This window comes from Schistocerca cancellata, chromosome 3 (genome assembly GCF_023864275.1).
Source record: "Schistocerca cancellata isolate TAMUIC-IGC-003103 chromosome 3, iqSchCanc2.1, whole genome shotgun sequence".
Taxonomy (NCBI): domain Eukaryota; kingdom Metazoa; phylum Arthropoda; class Insecta; order Orthoptera; family Acrididae; genus Schistocerca; species Schistocerca cancellata.
In genome coordinates this window covers 382,578,707-382,602,494 of record NC_064628.1, presented here as the reverse complement: position 1 = coordinate 382,602,494, position 23,788 = coordinate 382,578,707, and the positions used below count along the sequence as shown (strand labels likewise).

At 42.2% G+C, this 23,788-nt stretch overlaps 1 protein-coding gene across 1 annotated transcript in view; it reads right to left on the bottom strand.

Moving 5' to 3' along the window:
* Nucleotides 1-23,788, bottom strand: part of LOC126176721 (uncharacterized) — a 622,696-nt gene that overhangs the window by 22,570 nt on the left and 576,338 nt on the right. Inside the window, exons 6-7 of the mRNA XM_049923889.1 lie at nt 19,208-19,468; nt 119-145 (exon numbers count right to left, since the gene is read on the bottom strand). Of these exons, the coding sequence (XP_049779846.1) occupies nt 119-145; nt 19,208-19,468 (288 nt within the window). The remainder of the gene's footprint in view (nt 1-118; nt 146-19,207; nt 19,469-23,788) is intronic.

The following is a 23,788-nucleotide window of genomic DNA, read 5'->3' as shown; positions in this document are numbered from 1 at the left end:
GAAACAGAAAAAATATGCATTTTGTGATGAAATATTGTATAATCCTACAAATATGAATAAAAAGCAAAAATCAGAAATATCGACAAAGTTCAAATGGAAGACAGCTACTACCACTCACCACAGAGGAAAGCGGGCGATGTCGTGGCTGCAGAAAGGTAAACAAAGAGACAAATCACAAATCTCAGCCATTCACTTTTCACTGCAGATTAGAACATCTCAGGCTAGTAATAGGAGAAATATGTTATAATGTGAAATATGGAAACAGAGTTTGAATGCAGGATGATGTACAGGAATAAAATTATTAGTGAGAATCTTTAGAAAAAGTTTGCATGGAGATTTCCAGGAAGAAAACTACTGCCAGTATATACTGGAACAAGAAGGTAACCTCATACAGAAATTCGTGGGAAACAAGAAATGTAATTATAGGAAAAAGATCATTTGTTAAAAGTTAATACTGTGGCAAGCAAAACAGACCATTTTCTCTCTCACACAATTGAAATTCTTGAGTCAGTAAATAATAAAATGTCATGTATTGGAATTTTCTGTGCCTTGTCAAAGGCCTTTGACTGTGTAGATCACAATGCTTATTTGTATGATTTGTATGATTTGAATGGTAGCAAAGATAGGTGGATTGAATCATACCTACACAATAGAAAGCAGAAGATAATTCTTAATGAAACTGATGGGGCACACTAAAATGTGGAGTACCACAAGGACCCATTTTGGGACCAATACTGTTTCTTACCTTCATCAACAATCTCTCACTTTGTACAAACAGTGAACTAGAAAATAACTGTAATGCTTTACCACTGGTTTAAGTCGAATGAATTAACTCAAATATTGAAAAAACTCAACATATGCAGTTTTGTGTATCTTGACAAGAGAATGAACTAATCCACTCTAACATTGATAACCAAAACATATTAAATTGTGAATCCGATAAGTTTCTCAGCATTCTAATTGATGGCATGTTTAATTGGTCTGGGCATATACTGGACATTCAAAAACGATTCAGTGTGGCAGCGTATGTCCTTTATGTAATTACCTCTGTTAATGATATGAATGCTATCAAAGCTGCTCATTTTGGCTATTTTCACTTGATAATGTCATATGGTATACTTTTTATGTAATTACCTCTGTTAATGATATGAATGCTATCAAAACTGCTCATTTTGGCTATTTTCACTTGATAATGTCATATGGTATACTTTTTTGGGGTAGTCAACTTTTAGCCAAGAAATATATTTATTGCACATAAGAGAGAAGTTAAAATTGTGAGTGGCACTCATCTAAGATATTCTTGTAGAAACTTGTTCCATGAGCTCCAGACATTAACGACCACATTTCAGTACTAATTTTCTTTGATGATTTTTGTCTCTAATAACTATTCTCTTTTTACATCTAATGGTGCATACCATGACCGCAATAAAAGCTCAAAAATTGGTTTAGATAGGGATCTAAAACATCTAAGTCTTGCACAAAAAAGTGTTCACTATTCTACCATGAAAGTTTTCAATTCTTTTCCTTCAGGTATCAAAGCCCACAGTAATGTACCATCTACAATTAAACCTAATTTAAGAAAATGCATTATGGATAAGTCATTCTGCTCTCTTGATGTGTACATGAAGCTTAATCAAGCTTAATCAAGCATTTGTAAATTTGTATTGTTATTCATATTTGTATTTTGAGAATTTCAATTTCTAATATGCTAGCCATTATTCATCTTTCTGGCTTTATGATAGTCAATGCATAAATAATCTTTTTTTCTGTACAGTATCTTAAGTTATTCTCAGTAATTTACATTTTGGTTACTGTAAATTTTTCTTGTATTTCTATAATAACATAAACCTGACGCATTCCACTTCCTTGTTATTCATTTCAATGTGGATTTATGGAATTAAAAATAAATAAACAATAAAATCCTTTTACCCAGTGATAACATATTGCGTGTGTAACTGTAGGCTTATGGTCTGACACAGGTGGACAACGAGTGCTTTTAAAATACATTCTTGTTTCTGAATTGTCAGCAATGATTATAGAACTAAACCACAGATAGAGTGAAAATTGACTATGACATACAGTCCATTGCTACAGAAGAGCACAAAATGGTCAGCTGGGATCAGAGTTCATATCAATACTTTCCCACATACAGCACATTATTTTTATTTGTTTCAGTTTTATGACATCAGTATATTTTGACCATCAGTCTGAAATAGGCTGCAATTCACACATTAATATGATTTTCAAAAGCATAGAGAGAAATAGTCGGAAAACACAGATAGCAGTATGAGCTAAGCAAGGAGTATCTTAATTAACAGCGGAAACTGATGCAGGTGAAAGTACACAAGAGCAAAAGACAAAATTCTCCAGTAAACATGAACTCACAAACAAGCCGTTTGAGAGGTAACTGCAAATGTGTAGTTATGACCCATCACTGACTCCAGAATGAAATACTGTATGATCCTAGTGCAAATTAGGAAGGTCTTTCTAACTGGACTGAAGTTTCACATTTCGTCTACCTCAACAAGAAATACAGTACAGTGCTATTTCAGCAAGTTACATGTTTCAGTTTACACTCATGCCTTTTAAAGGAGGTGTTCCATGTTTTGTTCTCGCATTTGGACGCAATACTGCACTCATCTCTGCAGTGAGTCATGAATTCTTTTAAACACCTCCAGATCATCTTGAAAAGCTTGACAACACTGTACATTTTGCTGCCCCAGTTCTTTAGCCATATCAGTGGGAAGAGTGAGTCCTGAACACTTCAGTTTTGAGATGAACCCATACAGAAAAATCCAGAGGAATGAGATAAGGTGATCTTAGAAATCAAAGTAGACGCCTTGAAAGACTTAGCTGTCTTAGACCACAAGCCTTACATCAGCAGCAAGATGTTCCAATGCCCCATAGTACATGTACCACATTCTACATCTACATCTACATGCATACTCCGCAATCCACCATACAGTGTGTGGCGGAGGGTACCTCGTACCACAACTAGCATCTTCTCTCCCTGTTCCACTCCCAAACAGAATGAGGGAAAAATTACTGCCTATATGCCTCTGTACGAGCCCTAATCTCTCTTATCTTAGCTTTGTTGTCTTTCTGCGAAATGTAAATTGGCGGCAGTAAAATTGTACTGCAGTCAGACTCAAATGCTGGTTCTCTAAATTTCCTCAGTAGCGATTCATGAAAAGAACGCCTCCTTTCCTCTAGAGACTCCCACCCGAGTTCCTGAAGCATTTCCGTAACACTCGTGTGATGATCAAACTTACCAGTAACAAATCTAGCAGCCCATCTCTGAATTGCTTCTATGTCCTCCCTCTATCCGCCCTGACAGGGATCCCAAACACTTGAGCAGTACTCAAGAATAGGTCGTATTAGTGTTTTATAAGCGGTCTCCTTTAGAGATGAACCACATCTTCCCAAAATTCTACCAATGAACCGAAGATGACTATCTGCCTTCCCCACAACTGCCGTTACATGCCTGTCCCACTTCATATCACTCTGCAATGTTACGCCCAAATATTTAATCAACATGACTGTGTCAAGCGCTACACTACTAATGGAGTATTCAAACATTACAGGATTCTTTTGCCTATTCATCTGCATTAATTTACATTTATCTATATTTAGAGTTAGCTGCCATTCTTTACACCAATCACAAATCCTGTCCAAGTCATCCTGTATCCTCCTACAGTCACTCAACGACGACACCTTCCCATACACCACAGCATCATCAGCAAACAGCCACACATTGTTACCACCCTATCAAAAAGATCATTTATGTAGATAGAAAACAACAGTGGACCTACCACACTTCCCTGGGGCACTCCAGATGATACCCTCACCTCCGATGAACACTCACCATCGAGGACAATGTACTGGGTTCTATTACTTAAGAAGTCTTTGAGCCCACATTGCACAAGGGGCTTGGGTAAAATTTAAGCCCAATTCAATGGGGACCTGATTGGAAGTTTACATTTCAAATACTTTTGTATTAACTAGGGCTGTTTTTCATACTGTAATCAGCAGTGGCTTGTAACTGTACATTTGCAATTATATTGCTAATTGCTCATTTGTGATTCCACATTTACTGGAGGGCTTTTGCTTTTGTTGCCATACTAGTTGAATACCCAGTGTTGGCTGGGTATATATGTATTAGTCCACCTCCTCATTCTGCCTTTCCCTCCCATCTTCTCCAACCCCCTCTCTGACCATCTCCTCCTGCCCCTCCCTCTGTCCATCTGCTCCTCCCCATCCCTCTGCCCATCTGCTTCACTCCTCCTCTGTCCATTCAATCCTTCTCCATCTCTCTGCCCATCTGCTTCTTTCCCCTCTCTATGTCCATCTCCTCCCCCCCCCCCCCTCTATGCCATTCTTCTCCTCTTTACCTTTCTCTGTCCATTTTCTCCCCTCTTTCTGTCCATATCCTCCTCCATCCCTTTTCTGTCCATCTTCTCTCACCTCTCTGTCCATCTCTTCTTCTCCCTCTGTCTGTCCATCTCCTTATTTTCCCTTTCTCAATTCATCTCCTCCTGCCCCTCTCTCTGTCCATATCCTCCTCTTCCATTTTTCTGTCTATTTCCTCGTCCCCCTCTCTTTGTCCATCTGCTCCTCACACATTCTCTCTCCATCACCACGTTGTCCTACCCACCTCACCTACACAGTATTTCTTTCTAGATACTGTAGAAAGTAGCACTTGAGGCATCTCTGGCACTCCGACCTCTTTGAACTGCTTTGTTCTCTGTGTCTCTCGGCGCACAACTTGTAATGCTATGTTTTGTTCTTCTTGCTTTGTGTCTAATGAATGCATTTACTAAATTTAAAGTGTGTTATTACTGATCAGCATTATGCGATAACCACAAACTTGTACCAAGTTTGGTTGAAATCGATCCAGAAGTTTAGGAGTAGCTTTTTCCCTGCAGTTTTGCAGGGTTCTCACAAGCTCCATTTTTTTCACCTATCTTTAATGTATTTCACATATATATGTATTTCACACGTATCTCTAGACTCTGCAGCTTTGTTTCCACGCAACTCAATGTTTGTGATGTCATACCTAAATTATGTGTTGTACAATCACATAATTTTACAGGTATGTTCAGTAGTATATGTAAATTTGCCTTCGAAAAATGTTACAGAGAGTGTTAGTAGTAATGAAGTAATACATTAAAACATCATGTCTGATGCAGCAGTCTTACTGCATGACAAGTGAAAATGTAGTATTTGACAAACTTTTTCCTTTCATCATTCTGTGGGGGTTGTAAGCGAGAAAGAGTCTCGTAAAGGTCTGAAAGTATGTTTCAATTCTCAGTTAGACTTGCTTCTATGTCAACACTATATTTAGTACATCACAGATGGCCACTTTTATTGTGACCTTCAGTTCTCCAACGCTACCTGAACACATCATGGCAGGTCTCCTCTGACTTAGGGTTCGACCCTATGTACCTAACCCTATCGATGCTTCAGATGCCAGCATTTCGGCCATACAATGCTGAGTTGCAGAGGCGAAGCAACTTGTGGGAAGTGTGGAAAGGCAGCCCATGAAGCTGGGATGGACTGTCCATTTCCAGCAGTTCGTATTAACTGCTCTGGAAACCACCCAGTCTGGAGCCGAGCCTGCCCTGTTTTTGCAGAGGAATGCAAAATTCAGGAAATCAAAGTGACCAAGCAGATCCCATACGCAGAAGCCAAAAAGGACTATCAGGCGATGAAACTCCTGTCTTTGCCACTTCTTATGCTTCGTCAGTGCAGAAACCTGTTACTAAGGACTCAGACGACATCCAGTGTTCCATTTTACACCTCTAGCACTTGTACTGTACCTGTATGTGCCAAAGTAAAGTGAAAGACATAGCGATTCAAACAGTTACGATGGAAGAGACCAGTAATGCTTCCACAGTGCACAGCTCAAACGCACCCCAAAAGCAGAGTGTCCCTCAACGGCAAGTTTCTTCAAAGAAAAGTGGCTCTCGCTGTCCCCTATCCACCTCACCCTTTCTGGGAAAGGGAGCAGGGAAAGGATCCCAACATTCGGGTCGAAAGCTGACTTGGGCACCAACAGACGTCATTCTGGCATGTCTGACTGATGATGAGCACATCGTGGATTTTGATGCCTCATCACCAGACCCCGTCAGCCCCAAAACCCCGCCTCACTCTACAAGCGCCACACCACCTTGGTGCAAAGACAGGGGTAAATGAAGACCACATTGACGAAATAGCTCCCATACTTCAGTGGAATGCAAATGGATACAGGACTCATCTGGCAAAATTAAGACTTCTTGTACAGGACAGACCCTTTTGCCTCTGCCTTCAAGAGACTCATTTCAAAGAGACTGTCACAGCTGTACTTGGAAGTTATCACCTTTATAGAAATGACGACCTTACTGGAGACAACGCAAAAGGTGGGGTTGCAGTGTTCGTAAAAGACACTTTTCACTCCTCACCTATTCCCTTAACAACAACACTACAAGCGGTTGCTGTTCGGATAGTGACCCATGCTGACATGACAGTGTGCTCTGTGTACTTACCACCCCATGAGCCTCTTGATAGTGGGGTCCTCACTCAACTTCTTGATGAACTACCCTGACCCTTTCACCTTTTAGGGGACTTCAATGCACACAGTGCATTATGGGGTTCTAACGCCACATGCCCAGAGGGTCGAGTACTTGAAGATATGCTACACACAACAGATCTTATACCGCTGAACATGGGTCAAGCCACACATTTTAGCACCGCTACAGGTTCATATACCACCATAGACCTCTCCTTCTGCTCGCCTGCTCTTGGGGACACTACTCAGTGGGCAGTGGACGATGATCTTCATGGTAGTGACCATTTCCCAATCTGGATCCATCTGCCTAATGGAGCAGACCCTGAAAGAAAGCTACCGTGATGGTTATTCAAGAAGGTTAACTGGATGCTTTACAGGCGGTTAGGTGTTTTCGAGCGATGTGATGGCGTCCAGGACTGGGTGGATCACATTACAGCTGTGATACACCATGCTGCCGATGCATCCATCCCAAAGTCTGTGGAAGTGCCTATGAGGCGATCTGTCCCTTGGTGGAACGATGAGTATTGTTTTGCAGTCAGGCAGATGAGGGCAGCTATGCGCAGATTCAGTCGATGCCCTACAGATTCGAATCTTGCATACTTTCGAATGGCGCACGCAAAGGCGAGGAGAATAATTTGGGAGAGTAAGAAGAGGTCTTGGCAAGAGTTCTTGAACTCCATCAATAAGTCCACATCCGCAAGTAAAGTATGGGAAGCCATCAGGAGGATCTCAAGGCACAACTCTCCACCGCCAATAGCAGCTGTACGAATACAGGGGTCTCTTGTAACATTGATGAGCGATATAGCTCAGACAATGGCTGAATCATATAAATCCATTACAGCCGATTCCAGCCAGAATCCCACCTTCCATCGATATCGGGAAGTCCAGGAGAAGGCTGATCTTGATTTCCGTTCCACCAACATGGAAGAATACAACCAGCCTTTCTCTCTGTGGGAGCTGGAGGCTGCATTGTCAGTTGCTTGTGATATGACCCCTGGAAACGACCTGATAACCTACAGCATGTTGCAACATTTGGACCGACGGTCAAAGAAAGTCCTCCTTCATTTCTTCAATAAAATTTGGATAACTGGCGACTTTCCCAACTCGTGGAAGGAATCTATTTTAATCCCAATTTTAAAACCAGGAAATGATCGGGCAGACCCTGGTAGTTATCGTGGTATTAATCTGAGAAGCTGCGTAGGAAAGACACTGGAGCGTATGGTCAACTGGCGCCTAGTGTGGGTTCTTGATACCAGGTCCCTACTCAGTCACTCCCATTGTGGGTTCAGGAGGTATCGCTCCACTCTTTATAACCTGACAGTGCTCGAAGCTGCAATTCAACAAGCTTTCCTTCGTAAGCGACACCTTATCGGTCGGTGTTTTCTTCGATTTGAAAAAGGTCTACGACACTACCTGGAGGCATAATATTTTGTCGCAGCTCCATCAGTCGGTATTCGGCGGACGTCTACGGTCCTTTCTCTCAGACAGGTATTTTAGATACAGGGTTGGGAATGTTCTGTCTGACCATTTTAAGCAGGAGGATGGTGTCCCTCAAGGGAATGTTTTAAGTGTCACGGCTTTCGCCATTGCAATCAATAGTATTATAACCACAGTGCGACGTCCAGTGCTATGTTCCTTTTGTTTGTGGACGACTTCTCCGTCTTCTGTGCATCCTCCAGCCTCACCACAGCTACTCGGAAATTGCAACTAACGATCAGGCGGTTGGAGGAATGGTCTTGCACAACAGGTTTTAGATTCTCATGAGAGAAAACAGTTTGTGTTGATTTTAATCGTTCCCACTGTCTGTTTAATTTGCCCGTTTTAGAACTGGGGGACACTGCTCTCACTTTTAAGGAAAAGGTGAAGTATCTTGGTCTTACCTTTGATGGGAAGTTAACATGGTTTCCACACCTTAAAGAACTGAAACTGAGATGTCTCAAGGCGTTAAACATTCTTAAATGTGTCAGTCATAGGTCTAGGTCTTGGGGGAGCCGACAGAGCACGTCTGCTCTAACTTTATAAGGCCTTTGTGCGACCACGGCTTGAATACGGATGTCAGATTATGGGTCAGCAAGGACTTCATACCTTAAAATGCTGGATGCAGTTCACCACGAGGGCATTAAGCTGTCGACAGGGGCCTATCGCACGAGCCCTGTTGCTAGTTTGTGTGCGGAGGGTGGTGAGCCTCCGCTGTCTATTCGACGTCTTCTTCTCGCGATACGCCAAGTATGTAGGGAACTGTCTGTTCTTACATCGCCAGCATCCAGTTACGTTGTTCAGCCGCCACTGGAACGGCTGTTCGATCATCGACCACAGGCAACACGGCCATTTGGGATCCGTGCAAAGGAGAGCCTTGAGTTATTACAGGTGGGGGGCATTAAGGTCCTAAGCTAGGGGTAGAGTAGGGCGTCCCCTTGGCTACTACCAAGGCCCAGATTGCTTTTAGAACTGACTGCTTACAAGAAGCATTATACCCCAGACTATGTTTTTAAAATTAAGTTTAATGAAATTTTATGTAGCCACCCATATTTTACTATCATCTACACGGATGGTTCTAAGCAGGGAGATGTTTTCGGTTGCTCTGTCGTGTTCCCCGACACTATCCTCAGGATAGGGCTCCCAGAGCAGTTTTCAGTTTATTACGCGGAACTTTTTGCTATCCTGAGGGCAATGGAGCAGATGAGAAGGCGTCGTGACAAAAAATTTATCATCTGCTCTGATTCTCAAAGTGCCATTCTCGCTGTTGGACAGATGTACCCAGAAGATCGGATGGTGCAACAGATACAGGACGCTATCCTGTTGCACAGACAAAACAAGGAAATCATTTTTTGCTGGGTTCCAGGGCACATAGGCATCCAGGGAAATGAACTCGCTGATGTTGCTGCTAAGGAGGCTTGCTCCCTTCCTCCTCCTGCCCGCTCTGTCCAGTCGCTCTGCGGGTTGTCACTTCATTTGTGACCAAGAAGGCTACATGTTAGTGGGAGTCCCTGTGGCTGGAAGTGAGGAACAATAACCTGCGTTCCATCAAAACTTCAGTGTATCAGCTCCTTCTGCCCGCGATGGTGTGAAGAAGTAGCCCTTACTGGCTTAGAGTGGGACATTGTCTATTGAGACACGGCTTCCTCTTGCGTCGTGAGGAGCCCCCAGTATGTCAGAGGTGCGGGACACAGCTGTCAGTATGACATCTTTTAACCGAGTGTGTTTTATATGACGACCTGAGGGTTGAACTGGGTCTCCCGCAAGATCTTCCCTCTATTTTAACTGATAACGAGGCGAGTGTTGTTTATGTCTTAAAATTTTATGCGGTGTCCGGAATTCTTCCCTAAATGTTTGGTGTGCAATCTTAATGTGTCACAGAGTGGCTGGGTCACGTATTATTTCTATGTCGTCATCCAGCCACGCTTATTTGTCCCTTTCTTAACAGCATCTTTACAAGTATTTTCTCCATGATTTCATTTACTTATCCCGCTGTGTCTCGCTGGGGTTTTATTACGTGCTTTTCTGAACCTCACCTTCCTGGTGTTGCTTTACGTTTCCTGTGGTGGGATCAAACGTAGTTTTCCAGATTATTGATCTCCTTCCATAGATTATGAAAATCGTCTTCGGCATAACATTAATGCAAGGGTGCTGATGACCTAAATGTTTAGTGTCTTCCACCATAAATCATCACACCATCATCATCATTAAAATGTAGTAAGCGATAAACTTTTTCCTTTCATCATTCTGTGGGGGTTGTAAGCGAGAAAGAGTCTCGTAGAAGTCCGAAATTATGTTACAATTCTCATTCAGTCTTGCTTCTATGTCAACACGATATTTAGTACATCACAGATGGCCAAGTGGACGACATACTTTCTGAATTTTGAAACAATTTGGCACTGCTTTTAAAGATATGTGGTTTGTTTTTACTGGAGCTCAGATTATTTTGTCTATTCTGGTGGAAGCCATAACTGTTTACAGCGAGTTGGTTATCGTAGTGGCCGGAGTGTGCAGATCTTAAATATTCAGAACATACCGTCCAAGAATGTGCTACGAGCGAGATCACATTGTTGCTGTTTCAGAACTACTATCTGCTTGTCTTTTAATATCCACAGTTGGCTAAGACCTAACTTGAAATTTAATGATTATAAAGAATCCGCCTCACTTCCTTATAATCATTAAATTATTCACGATTGCTGACGCGCTGCAATGTTAAAAGTTCTCAAGTAACTTGAAATTGCTTTGTTCTGCTTCTTAGCCTCGTATCCACATGATAGATCAATACACGTATCGTCAAGCTCACGCCTAGTGTAATAACCGAAGAGTGGATGTGTGCAAGCATGCTGTGACTACGTTGTCACACTCCCCTACATGTCAGTACGTAGAGTGCATAGTATTTTTGTCATCTGTCCGACTACTTCCATCTATTTTTGATCACCCACTGGATCTGTATTCTCGCATTCAGTAATTTCTTTCATGTATGAACTACCGTTCGTGCATTTCTTTATCTTCGTCAATTTCTTTTATTTTCATTTCTCCTAGAAGCTAAAAAGAGCTGTTTGATCTTCCTTTTCAGGCACTGAATTTACTCGACACCATTCCATGAAAATATTTGATTCGCATGTTCTTCTGGTTAGGGCAAAATAAACTTTCCATAGTTCATTGGCAGTATTTTTTAAATATTTGTTACATCTGCTTTGTAGTTTCGTTTAGAGATCTGTGTTTTTATTTGTATTTCTAGTGTCAGCATTCGTATGCAGGCGTCATTTACTTGACAGGTAACATCACATTCAATTTTTGACGGGTGGTCGTGTTGATTTTAATCTGTGTTCTACTTTCTTGATTCATACTCTTCTCGAATTTTCAAGCATTTGCGTTGTTGATTGAATGCCTGTAAAATTTCATTGTATTGTAAACAAATTCGGGCAGCTTTGAACCTTCATTTCTTCCAGTGTCTCCGCAGCGGATTTCCGTCATTTCTGGTTGTTCCATAGTTTTCTGTTTCAACTGAATTCCACAGCTGTAGCAATGCTGCACATTTTCCTCCATCCTTCTCTCTACGTGGTTCACATACCACTAAAGATCAACTACGTCGGGCCATGTGTAGCTTCTGGCACCCTTGCAAACGTAAGTTTCTTTTTGGAAGAAACCATAAATAACTGAAAATATGCAAATATGCGTAACTTTGAATTAAGAAAGTATAGACTTGCGCCTTATTCGCATAGATGCTGTAGCCATTTGAAGTTGCTGGGTTACGGGAAGTGGAATTTTCAGTGAAAAGCGAAATCAACAGAGCGCCTAAACTATAGCACAATAGATGTAGTGATCGCTCACCTTATCTATGTAGACTACATTATGAAAGGTGTTGCGCATTGAGCAGAAAAATGATTTGATTGCTGCCAGAGTCCTTATTAACTGAGAGTTGATATATCAACATTAAAAAAATGGTTCAAATGGCTCTGAGCACTATGGGACTTAACATCAGAGGTCATTTAGTCCCTTAGACTGAGAACTACTTAAACCTAACCGACCAAAGGACATCACAAACATCCATGCCCGAGGCAGGATTCGAACCTGCGACCGTACAACATTAAAAATCACGGTAAATTATTGCTAATTATTTGATTGTTTATCAGCAGGAAACCAAAGAGAAGAAAATCACAAATGGAACACTGCAGCTATGTAGGATAATTGAGTTTGAAGCGGACGATAACATGAACATGATAAAAAACGCAAAGTCAAACAAAAAAAATCGAAAATATTTTCAAAATGCTGTGAGAAGATGGAATAAAAATTGTAAAGGAGAAGCTGTTAAAAACAGATTATGAAAACAAAAACAAAAAAAGAAATTGATATTCATAGATTTTGAGAGAGCTTCTGAGTCAGTGTCAACAAAATCTACGCCTATTTCTTGAAAAAAGAGACACTGATTCAGACACTGTCAATAAACTGAATAATACTCAACATATTACAGTTTCCATTAGACTATACTAGAATAGTGAGAACTTCAAAACTGAAAGAGGAAGCAAGGAGATGTAAAATCACTAAAAATATTTCCAGCAGACGTAGAGAACGGTTTCATATCCTTCAAATGGGAAAACCAATTAGGATTACATGTTAACAGAACATATGTGAACTAGCTTCGATCTTTTAATGAGATCATATAGTTTGCTTGTGGGGGAACAACTAATGGAAGAAATGAATAGTGCAAGTTTGGAAGATGACCTGAAAAATAATTGCAATAAAGCAAAAATGATGTATAACCATCATATTGGAAAGAATATAGTTCAAATTAACAATGAAGTTATAGAACCAATTTATTTATTAACCATCGTGTGTCGACTGAAGTCGGCAATAACACAGCAACAAAAGCCATTTTTCGCTCTCTGTCTCAATTACAGCACTGTGCCTTCTACAACTCAAAGCATCTGACTATGTCACCAGCAACGCGACACGTTGCTTGGATCTGATCTCACTGCATTTGATTTTGTTGTTGTTGTTGTGGGGGTTTGTGAGAGACAGCCCCGTTCCAATAACTTCGGGTGAAATGTGACTCCACATACGAAAAGTAGTGAATGAAATGTCATGGTGTACCGAGTACTTCCGAGAAGTATCGAGCGAATTCGAGTCTCGAACATTAAGATTCAGAGCAAGTTTTTATTTTATTTCACGTAGATGATATTATGTAGTCAACCGTCTGGCATACAGTGCTGAGTAAAGGTTTCTTCTAGAATTCTCAATCGTTACTTTCTTTAGCCACAAACAGCCAAGTCGCTACTACAACACGAGTTTTCTTATGTCATCTAACAGCTTTCTGTTAGGTCTTTCGTCATCTCTTGGAATCCAGCAGAGAACATCTTTGCTCGGCCGATAGGTTGTGTGTCCTTTCCACTTACGTTTTATTTTCGTTAGTTATAGTTACGTCTACAACTGTGGATGATGTCTGACGATTGACGTTAGTAGTGATAGTACATATGAGAGAACGAAAGCTCCTTTACATTTGTAAATGAGTATCGTAGCCGGTCCCTGGTTGCAGCAAGGCGTAGGACAGGTATTAATGAATAACTAGAAGATGTTTTGCTCACTGATGGATCGAAAATACCACTCATCTCTGTAGAAGCTACATTCTGTGTTGAGGCAGATGGGCACAGTCGACCCTTCTCGCTACTTATAGAAACGTCTGTGCTAACAGCTAAGTTATTTGCTATGTTACAGGCTATACTGCATGCAACAGAATTAAACGTCTAGATTCCGTCAGTGCTCTGTCGTCCCTTGCACGTGCACCTTCTGAGAAAACCACAAATTATGTAGCGCAGGATTTTCTACTTATTTATTTAATCGTATGGCTAGGGCTCCCTGTCGGGCAGACCGTTCGCCGGGTGCCGGTTTTTTTAATTTGACACCACTTCGGCGACCTGCAGTCGATGAGGATGATAGGATGATGATGAGGACAGCACAACATCCAGTGCCTGGGCGGAGAAAATTCCCCATCCCAGCCGGGAATCGAACCCGGGCCCAGAGGATTGACAATCCGTCACGCTGACCATTCAGCTACCGTGGGCAGACAAGATTTCCTACGACATCTTACGAGATCGAGACACCTCCATATATCGTTCTATTTCCGACGGATAGCGGGCCACATCGTCATAAGGGGACTATGAATGCGCTGATCAGCTTACCGAAAGGAGAAACAACTCGAACCCACTGTGACATCTACTCTGTACAGAAATTACTATCGTCAGGTTGCAGTTAAGGCAAAAGAGGAGTGATCAACATTACGTAATGAGCACATTAAATGGAAAAGAAATATATGTGCTATTCAATATATTTCAAGCTTCCTTAATAATGATGTTAAGCTGAAGGAAATCGTCACCGCTAACAGATTGAAAACACCTCAAAGTTAATATGCTCACCAAATTGCGATTATGACATCCGGCATTTTGTATTGTAGTGTGTGTAATATAAAAAAAAAAGCAAACTGTATATGAAGCACTCAGTATTGTTGATTAATTCTCTCGAACTAATTCTATCAGACCTGTAAATGTATTTATAAATTCTTAAAAGAAGATCTATAACGATTAGCGTGACTACTCAAAACAATTTGAAACAAAATAAATACATATATAAATAAAATGTTCGAAGTAGAGAGGATATAAAATGTAGACTGGCAATGGCAAGGAAAGCGTTTCTGAAGAAGAGATATTTGTTAACGTCAGGTATAGATTTAAATGTCAGGAAGTCGTTTCTGAAAGTATTTGTGTGGAGTGTAGCCATGTATGGAAGTGAAACATGGACGATAAATAGTTTGGAAAAGAAGAGAATAGAAGCTTTCGAGATGTGGTGCTACAGAAGAATGCTGAATATTAGATGGGTAGATCACATAACTAATGAGGAAGTATTGAACAGAATTGGGGAGAAGAGGAGTTTGTGGCACAACTTGACTAGAAGAAGGGATCGGTTGGTAGGACATGTTCTGAGGCATCAAGGGATCACCAGTTTAGTACTGAAGGGCAGCGTGGAGGGTAAAAATCGAAGAAGGAGACCAAGAGATGAATACACTCAGCAGATTCAGAAGGATGTAGGCTGCAGTAGGTACTGGGAGATGAAGCAGCTTGCACAGGATAGAGTAGCATGGAGAGCTGCATCTCAGGACTGAAGACCACAACAACAACAAATAAAATAAATAAAATACTTTGACTGGTCTTAGAATTTTAACTGAAAAAAAAAAAACAGAATTCATGACAAATATAGATGCGTGTTGTCTAATTCAGATCAAGGCATTTTTGGCTGAAAGCCTATTTGGTTTAATAGTCTTTTTCTTGTGCCTATCTGTGACTTAATATCTCCGCTGTGCGGTGAGCAGCAATCTTTCATTTTCATAACACTGACAAATATAAAAGGTGGACCAAAATACTCAGAAACACAAATAGGAAAAATAAAAGAAGTTAAGCAATTTAAATACATCAGGAAAATCATACAGCAGACTGGACTAGAAAAATTTGCAATAGACGAAAAAGTTAGTACAATGGGAAGAGTATATGGTTAACAAATAATATCTACAACGGGAAATTCAACTCTAGAATTACAATGCTAAGACACTATACCACAGTGGTAAGACTAGAACGTTTATATACATGTACATGCTTAACAATGAACTATATATTGGACAGAACAGAGATAATTGCAAGTCAGATTATTAGAAAATTAATGGGTGCAATACAAACTGAAGACTACATTTCACTGGAAAATGGGAAGTATTGAAGAAATATAGCAAAGTATACAGAAAATACTGGAAGTGAAGGTTAACCATCTTTCAACCTCTCTACCGAATGAACAAGCTAACGAAACCTATATTATTGCATTCCTGACAAAAGAAGTCAATAATAGTATAGATTAGATGAATAAAAAATGTACCAGGTGATCAAAAAGTCAGTATAAATTTGAAAACTGAATAAATCACGGAATAATGTAGATAGAGAGGTAAAAATTGACACACATGCTTGGACTGACATGGGGTTTTATTAGAACCAAAAAAATACAAGAGTTCAAAAATGTCCGACAGATGGAGCTTCATGTGATCAGAATAGCAATAATTAGCATAACAAAGTAAGACAAAGCAAAGATGATGTTCTTTACAGGAAATGCTCAATATTTTCACCGTCATTCCTCAACAATAGTTGTAGTCGAGGAATAATGTTGTGAACAGCACTGTAAAGCATGTCCGGAGTTATGGTGAGGCATTGGCGTCGGATGTTGTCTTTCAGCATCCCTAGAGATGTCGGTCGATCACGATACACTTGCGACTTCAGGTAACCCCAAGCCAATAATCGCACGGACTGAGGTTTGGGGACCTGGGAGGCCAGGCATGACGAAAGTGGCGGCTGAGCACACGATCATCACCAAACGACGCGCGCATGAGGTCTTTCACGCGTCTAGCAATAAGGGGTGGAGCGCCATCCTGCATAAACATCGTACGTACCAGCAGGTGTTTATCAGCCAGGCTGGGGATGATGCGATTCTGTAACATATCGGCGTACCTCTCACTCGTCACGGTAGTAGTTACAAAACCAGAATCACGCATTTCCTCGAAGAAAAAAGGCCCGGTAACGGTAGATGTGGTAAATCCAACCCATACCGTGACTTTCTCGTCGTGAAATGGAGTTTCCACGACAGTTCTAGGACGTTCGGTAGCCCAAATTCTGCAGTTGTGGGCGTTGACAGACCCTCGGAGCGTCGGTCCACAACACGTTAGTCAACCAATCGTCATCTTACGCCATCTTTTGAAACGCCCACACCGCAAATGCCCTCCGCTTCACTAAATCGCCAGGTAACAGTTCATGATGCCGATGGATTTTGTACGGATAGCATCGGAGTGCCAACCAAACAGTAGTGTATGGAATGGCGGTGCGACGTGCGACTGCACGAGCGCTGACTTCCCCGTGCATAGACGAAGCCGCAACAGTCTCCATTTCTTCCTGAACTGTCTCAGCAGCATTACGCCTTGTGCTCGGTCGGCCACTACGGGGTCTATCGTCTAAACAAACCGTGGCTTCGAACTTCGAAATCATTATCGCCACAGTTGCATTTGTCAACGGACCTTTACCCGTTCGAATTCCCTTCCTAGGGCGGTAGGTTCGTAGCTCTGAACTAGCACATTCCCCATTATGATAAAACAGCTTCACTAAAAGCGCCTTGTCAGGTAACGTCAACATGCTGCGACTACTGGCGCATCCGATTCACTCTCTCATTACAGCTCGTTTTATACACGATTGTCATGCGCAGTCACTGACGTTTTGCTGTCCAGCGCCATCTGTCGGACATTTTGTAAACTTTGTTTTTTTTGTTCTAATAAAACCACATGTCATTCCAAGCATGTGTGTCAATTTTTACCTCTCTATCTACATTGTTGTTGTTGTGGTCTTCAGTCCTGAGACTGGTTTGATGCAGCTCTCCATGCTACTCTATCCTGTGCAAGCTTCTTCATCTCCCAGTACCTACTGCAACCTACATCCTTCTGAATCTGCTTAGTGTATTCATCTCTTGGTCTCCCCCTACGATTTTTACCCTCCACGCTGCCCTCCAATACTAAATTGGTGATCCCTTGATGCCTCAGAACATGTCCTACCAACCGATCCCTTCTTCTGGTCAAGTTGTACCACAAACTTCTCTTCTCCCCAATCCTATTCAATACTTCCTCATTAGTTACGTGATCTACCCTTCTGTAGCACCACATTTCAAAAGCTTCTATTCTCTTCTTGTCCAAACTATTTACCGTCCATGTTTCACTTCCATACATGGCTACACTCCATACAAATACTTTCAGAAATGACTTCCTGACACTTAAATCAATACTCGATGTTAACAAATTTCTCTTCTTCAGAAACGCTTTCCTTGCCATTGCCAGTCTACATTTTATATCCTCTCTACTTCGACCATCATCAGTTATTTTGCTCCCCAAATAGCAAAACTCCTTTACAACTTTAAGTGTCTCATTTTCTAATCTAATTCCCTCAGCATCACCCGACTTAATTCGACTACATTCCATTATCCTCGTTTTGCTTTTGTTGATATTCATCTTATATCCTCCCTTCAAGACACCATCCATTCCGTTCAACTGCTCTTCCAAGTCCTTTGCTGTCTCTGACAGAATTACAATGTCATCGGCGAACCTCAAAGTTATTACTTCTTCTCCATGGATTTTAATACCTACTCCGAATTTTTCTTTTGTTTCCTTTACTGCTTGCTCAATATACAGATTGAATAACATCGGGGAGAGGCTACAACCCTGTCTTACTCCCTTCCCAACCACTGCTTCCCTTTCATGTCCCTCGACTCTTATAACTGCCATCTGGTTTCTGTACAAATTGTATATAGCCTTTCGCTCCCTGTATTTTACCCCTGCCACCTTTAGAATTTGAAAGAGAGTATTCCAGTCAACATTGTCAAAAGCTTTCTCTAAGTCTACAAATGCTAGAAATGTAGGTTTGCCTTTCCTTAATCTTTCTTCTAAGATAAGTCGTAAGGTCAGTATTGCCTCACGTGTTCCAGTATTTCTACGGAATCCAAACTGATCTTCCCCGAGGTCGGCTTCTACTAGTTTTTCCATTCGTCTGTAAAGAATTCGTGTTAGTACTTTGCAGCTGTGGCTTATTAAGCTGATTGTTCGGTAATTTTCACATCTGTCAACACCTGCTTTCTTTGGGATTGGAATTATTATATTCTTCTTGAAGTCTGAGGGTATTTCGCCTGTTTCATACATCTTGCTCACCAGATGGTAGAGTTTTGTCAGGACTGGCTCTCCCAAGGCTGTCAGTAGTTCCAATGGAAGGTTGTCTACTCCGGGGGCCTTGTTTCGACTCAGGTCTTTCAGTGCTCTGTCAAACTCTTCACGAAGTATCTACATTATTCCGTGTTTTATTAAGTTTTCAAATTTATACTGACTTTTTGATCACCCGGTATAAACAACATCAAAGAATAGGAAATAACGGAAAGAAGCTTTGTTAAGAGTCAAATACTAAATTTTTAGGGCTTTTGAGGCAGGTAAAATACAAATTAGGAACAATATGGACAGAAAAAAGACAACATGGGGAGAAGGTGATAAAGTACTGGAAAACATGAAACAAGAAAGACGAAGAGGATTTCAGTTGCTAGAAATGTTTCGACGACGGTGGTGTTGGTGCTTACCGTGTGTATGTGCAGGGAGCTGCCGTGGAAGTCCATGCTGGAGATGTTGGAGATGATGGAGGCCTTGCGCTTGCGCGCCGCCTCCATGTTGGTGAGCGAGGTGATGCGCGGCATCTGCGAGCGCGGCCTCACCGTGCCCCCGGCAGCCACGACCGCCGCCACGGCACGCGCCAGCTTCTCGTCCGCCTCCGACGTCACCTCGATCTTGGGCGCCGAAAGCAGCGCCGTCTGCACCTCCTCCTTCTTCTTGTCCTGCGGGACCTGCGCAACAGTTGCATCGCTTTATTCAGGTCGATCCACTCCGGGTGTCAACGGAATGAAACAGTGCGGGAGGCAACGTCACTCTGCAGAGATGTTCACACTAGTGATCAGAAATGAATTCCGTGCACTCGCTCTAAATTCGCCAGCGGGTCCTATGACGTCATCACCGAACTCTCCGTCTTCGTACGTTAGGAGACACCACTTGCAAGTCTCAGCCACTGCTCATTTATAACAGTGAACTCGTCTATTGAGTTTTGTCTCGTGCAAGTGGACGCTACCAGCGTACAAGGGAGTGCGAGTACGCGAGTACAATCGAGGAATTGCGGCTTTGCCGCTATTTACGCAACTGTTTTCCAAAAAAGATTACCGTATGAAACTGACGAACCAAAGAAACTGATACACCTGCCTAATATCGTGTAGGGCCTCCGCGAGAGTGCAGAAGTGCCGCAACACGATGTGGCATGGACTCGACTAATGTCTGAAGTAGTGGGTTGGGTTGGGTTGTTTGGGGGAAGAAATGGCTCTGAGCACTATGGGACTTAACATCTATGGTCATCAGACCCCTAGAACTCAGAACTACTTAAACCTAACTAACCTAAGGACATCACACAACACCCAGCCATCACGAGGCAGAGAAAATCCCTGACCCCGCCGGGAATAGAACCCGGGAACCCGGGCGTGGGAAGCGAGAACGCTACCGCACGACCACGAGATGCGGGCTTGGGGGAAGAGACCAAACTGCGAGGTCATCGGTCTCATCGGATTAGGGAAGGACGGGGAAGGAAGTCGGCCGTACCCTTTGAAAGGTACCATCCCGGCATTTGCCTGCAGCGATTTAGGGAAATCACGGAAAACCTAAATCAGGATGGCCGGACGCGGGACTGAACCGTCGTCCTCCCGAATGCGAGTCCAGTGTGCTAACCACTGCGCCACCTCGCTCAGTCTGAAGCAGTGCTGGAGGCAACTAACACCATGAATCCTGCCAGGCTGTCCATAATTCCGTAAGAGTGCGAGGGAGTAGAGATCACTTCTGAACAGTACGTTAAACGCATCCCAGATATTATCTATAATGTTCATGTCTGGGGATTTTGGTGACCAGTGGAAGTGTGTTTCTGGAGCCACTCTGCAGCACTTCTCGACGTGTGGGGTGTCGCATTGTCCTGCTGGAATTGCCCAAGTCCATCGGAATGCACAATGGACATGAATGAATGCAGGTGATCAGATACGATGCTTAAGTACGTGTCACATGTCAGAGTCGTATGTAGACGTATCAGGGGTCCAATATCACTCCAACTACACACGCCCCACACCATTACAGAATCTCCACCAGCTTGAACAGTCCCCTGCTGACATGCAGGGTTCATGGATTCATGAGGTCGCCTCCATACCCGTACACGTCCATCCGATCGATACGATTTGAAACGAGACTTGTCGACCAGGTAACATGTTTCCAGTCATCAGCAGTCCAATGTCGGTGTTTACGGGCCCAGGTGAGGCGTAAAGCTTTGTGTCGTGGAGTCATCAAAGGTACACGGGTGGGCCTTCGGCTCCGAAAGCCCATATCGATGAATTTTCGTTGAATGGTCCGCACGATGACACTTGTTGATAGCCCAACATTCAAATCTGAAGTAATTTGCGGAAGGGCTGCACTTCTGTCACGCTGAACGATTTTCTTCAGTCGTCGTTGGTCCCGTTCTTGCAAGATCTTTTTCCGACCGCACGATGTCGGAGATTTAATGTTTTACCAGATTCCTGATATTCGCGCACTCGTGAAATGGTCGTAGGCACCGACTATAACAGCACTTTCAAACTCACTTAAACTGTTGATAACCTGCCATTGTAGGAGCAGTAACCAATCTGACAGCTTATATAGGCGTTGCCGACCGCAGCGCCGTATTCTGCCTTTTTACATCTCTCTGTATTTTATTACACATGCCTATACCAGTTTATTTGACGCTACAGTGTACATACCAATATAATAAATGATCGGTTAACAGCGAATTACGCAAATATATATGTTTTAATCTTCAGCGTTTCGAAGTTGCTCACATGTTCTTTTTCTCCGTCTTTTCTTTCTCTTTCTTCAGTTCGCTTTACCCCTGGTCGATGGTGTCCTCATTTTCAGGCAGTATTTCCTATCTGCTAATTTTTTGTCTGTATGAATTTCTGCTTTGAAATTCTGAAGGTAGCATGGGTAAAATACAGGGAGCGAATGGCTGTTTACAATGTGTACAAAAACCAGACAGCAGTTATAAGAGTTGAGGGGCATCAACAGTGGTTGAGAAGGTGATGAGACAGGGTTGTAGGATGTCCCGAATGTTATTCAATCTGTATATTGAGCTAACAGTAAAGAAAACCAAAGAAAAATTTGGAGTATGAATTAAAATTCAGGGGGAAGAAGTAAAAGCTTTGAGGTTTGCCTATGACATTGTAATTATATCAGGGACAGCAATGGACTTGGAAGAGCAGCTAAACGGAATGGGCAGGGTCTTGAAAGGAGAATACAAGATGAATATAAAAAAATGTTCAAATTTGTGTAAAATCTTATGGGACTTAATTGCTAAGGTCATCAGTCCCTAAGCTTACACACTACTTAACCTAAATTATCCTAAGGACAAACACACACACCCATGCCCGAAGGAGGACTCGAACCTCCGCCGAGACCAGCCGCACAGTCCATGACTGCAGCGCCCCAGACCGCTCGGCTAATCCGGCGCGGCGATGAATATAAAAAAAAAAGGATAATGGAATGCAATCGAATTAAAACAGGCGATGCTGAGGTAATTAAATTAGGAAACAAGACACTGACACTAGTAGATAAGTTTTGGTATTTGGGCAGCAAAATAACTGGTGATGGCCGAAGTAGAGTGCCTATGAAATGTAGGCCGGTAATGGCAAGAAAAGTGTTTCTGAAGAAGAGAAATTTGTTAACATCGAATATAGATTTAACTGTTGGGAAGTCTTTTCTGAAAGTATTTGTCTGGGGTGTAGTTAGGTACGTAAGTGAAACATGGACGATAAACAGTTTAGACATGAAGATAATAGAACCTTTTGAAATGTGGTGCTACAGATGATGGGAGGTGCTGAAAAGAACTGACGAGAAAATAAATTTGTGGCACAACCTGACTAGAAGAAGGGATCGGTTGATAGAACACATTCAGAGACATCAGGCGATCACTAATTTAGTATTGGAGGGAAGTGTGTGTGTGGGGGGGGGGGGGGGGGGGGAAGTCGTAGAGGGAGACCAAGAGATGATTACAGTAAGCAGATTCAGAAGAATGTAGGTTGCAGTAGTTACTCCGAGATGAAGAGGTTTGCACAGAATAGAGTAGCATAGGAGTTGCAACAAACCAGTCTTTGGACTGAAGACCACAACAACAACATGAGTTTCTGTTGAAAATGACTGACAGACTAACAGATGTAGAGTGTGGTTGTATATATGTTTGTTTGTACGCATATGTATAAAACTTTTTCGATCACCATCATCATTTAAGACTGATTATGCCTTTCAGCGTTCAGTCTGGAGCATAGTCCCCCTTATAAAATTCCTCATGATCCCCTATTCAGTGCTAACATTGGTGCCTCTTCTGATGTTAAACCTATTACTTCAAAATCATTCTTAACCGGATCCAGGTACTTTCTCCTCGGTCTGCCCCGACTCCTCCTACCCTCTACTGCTGAATCCATGAGTCTCTTGGGTAACCTTGCTTCTCCCATGCGTGTAACATGACCCCACCATCTAAGCCTGTTCGCCCTGACTGCTACATCTATAGAGTTCATTCCCAGTTTTTCTTTGATTTCCTCATTGTGGACACCCTCCTGCCATTGTTCCCATCTACTAGTACTTGCAATCATGCTAGCTACTTTCATATCCGTAACCTCAACCTTATTGACAAGGTAACCTGAATCCACCCAGCTTTCGCTCCCATACAACAAAGTTGGTCGAAAGATTGAACGGTGCACAGATAGCTTAGTCTTGGTACTGACTTCCTTCTTGCAGAAGAGAGTAGATCCTAGCTGAGCGCTCACTGCATTAGCTTTGCTACACCTCGCTTTCAGTTCTTTCATTATGTTGCCATCCTGTAAGAATATGCATCCTAAGTACTTGAAACCGTCCACCTGTTCTAACTTTGTTCCTCCTATGTGGCACTCAATCCGTTTATATCTCTTTCCCACTGACATTACTTTCGTTTTGGAGATGCTAACGAAAGAAATTTCAGTGGGAAAGAGATATAAACGGATTGAGTGCCAAATAGGAGGAACAAAGATAGAACAGGTTGACTTTTTCGATGGCTACTGTAAATTTATTTTAATATTTAG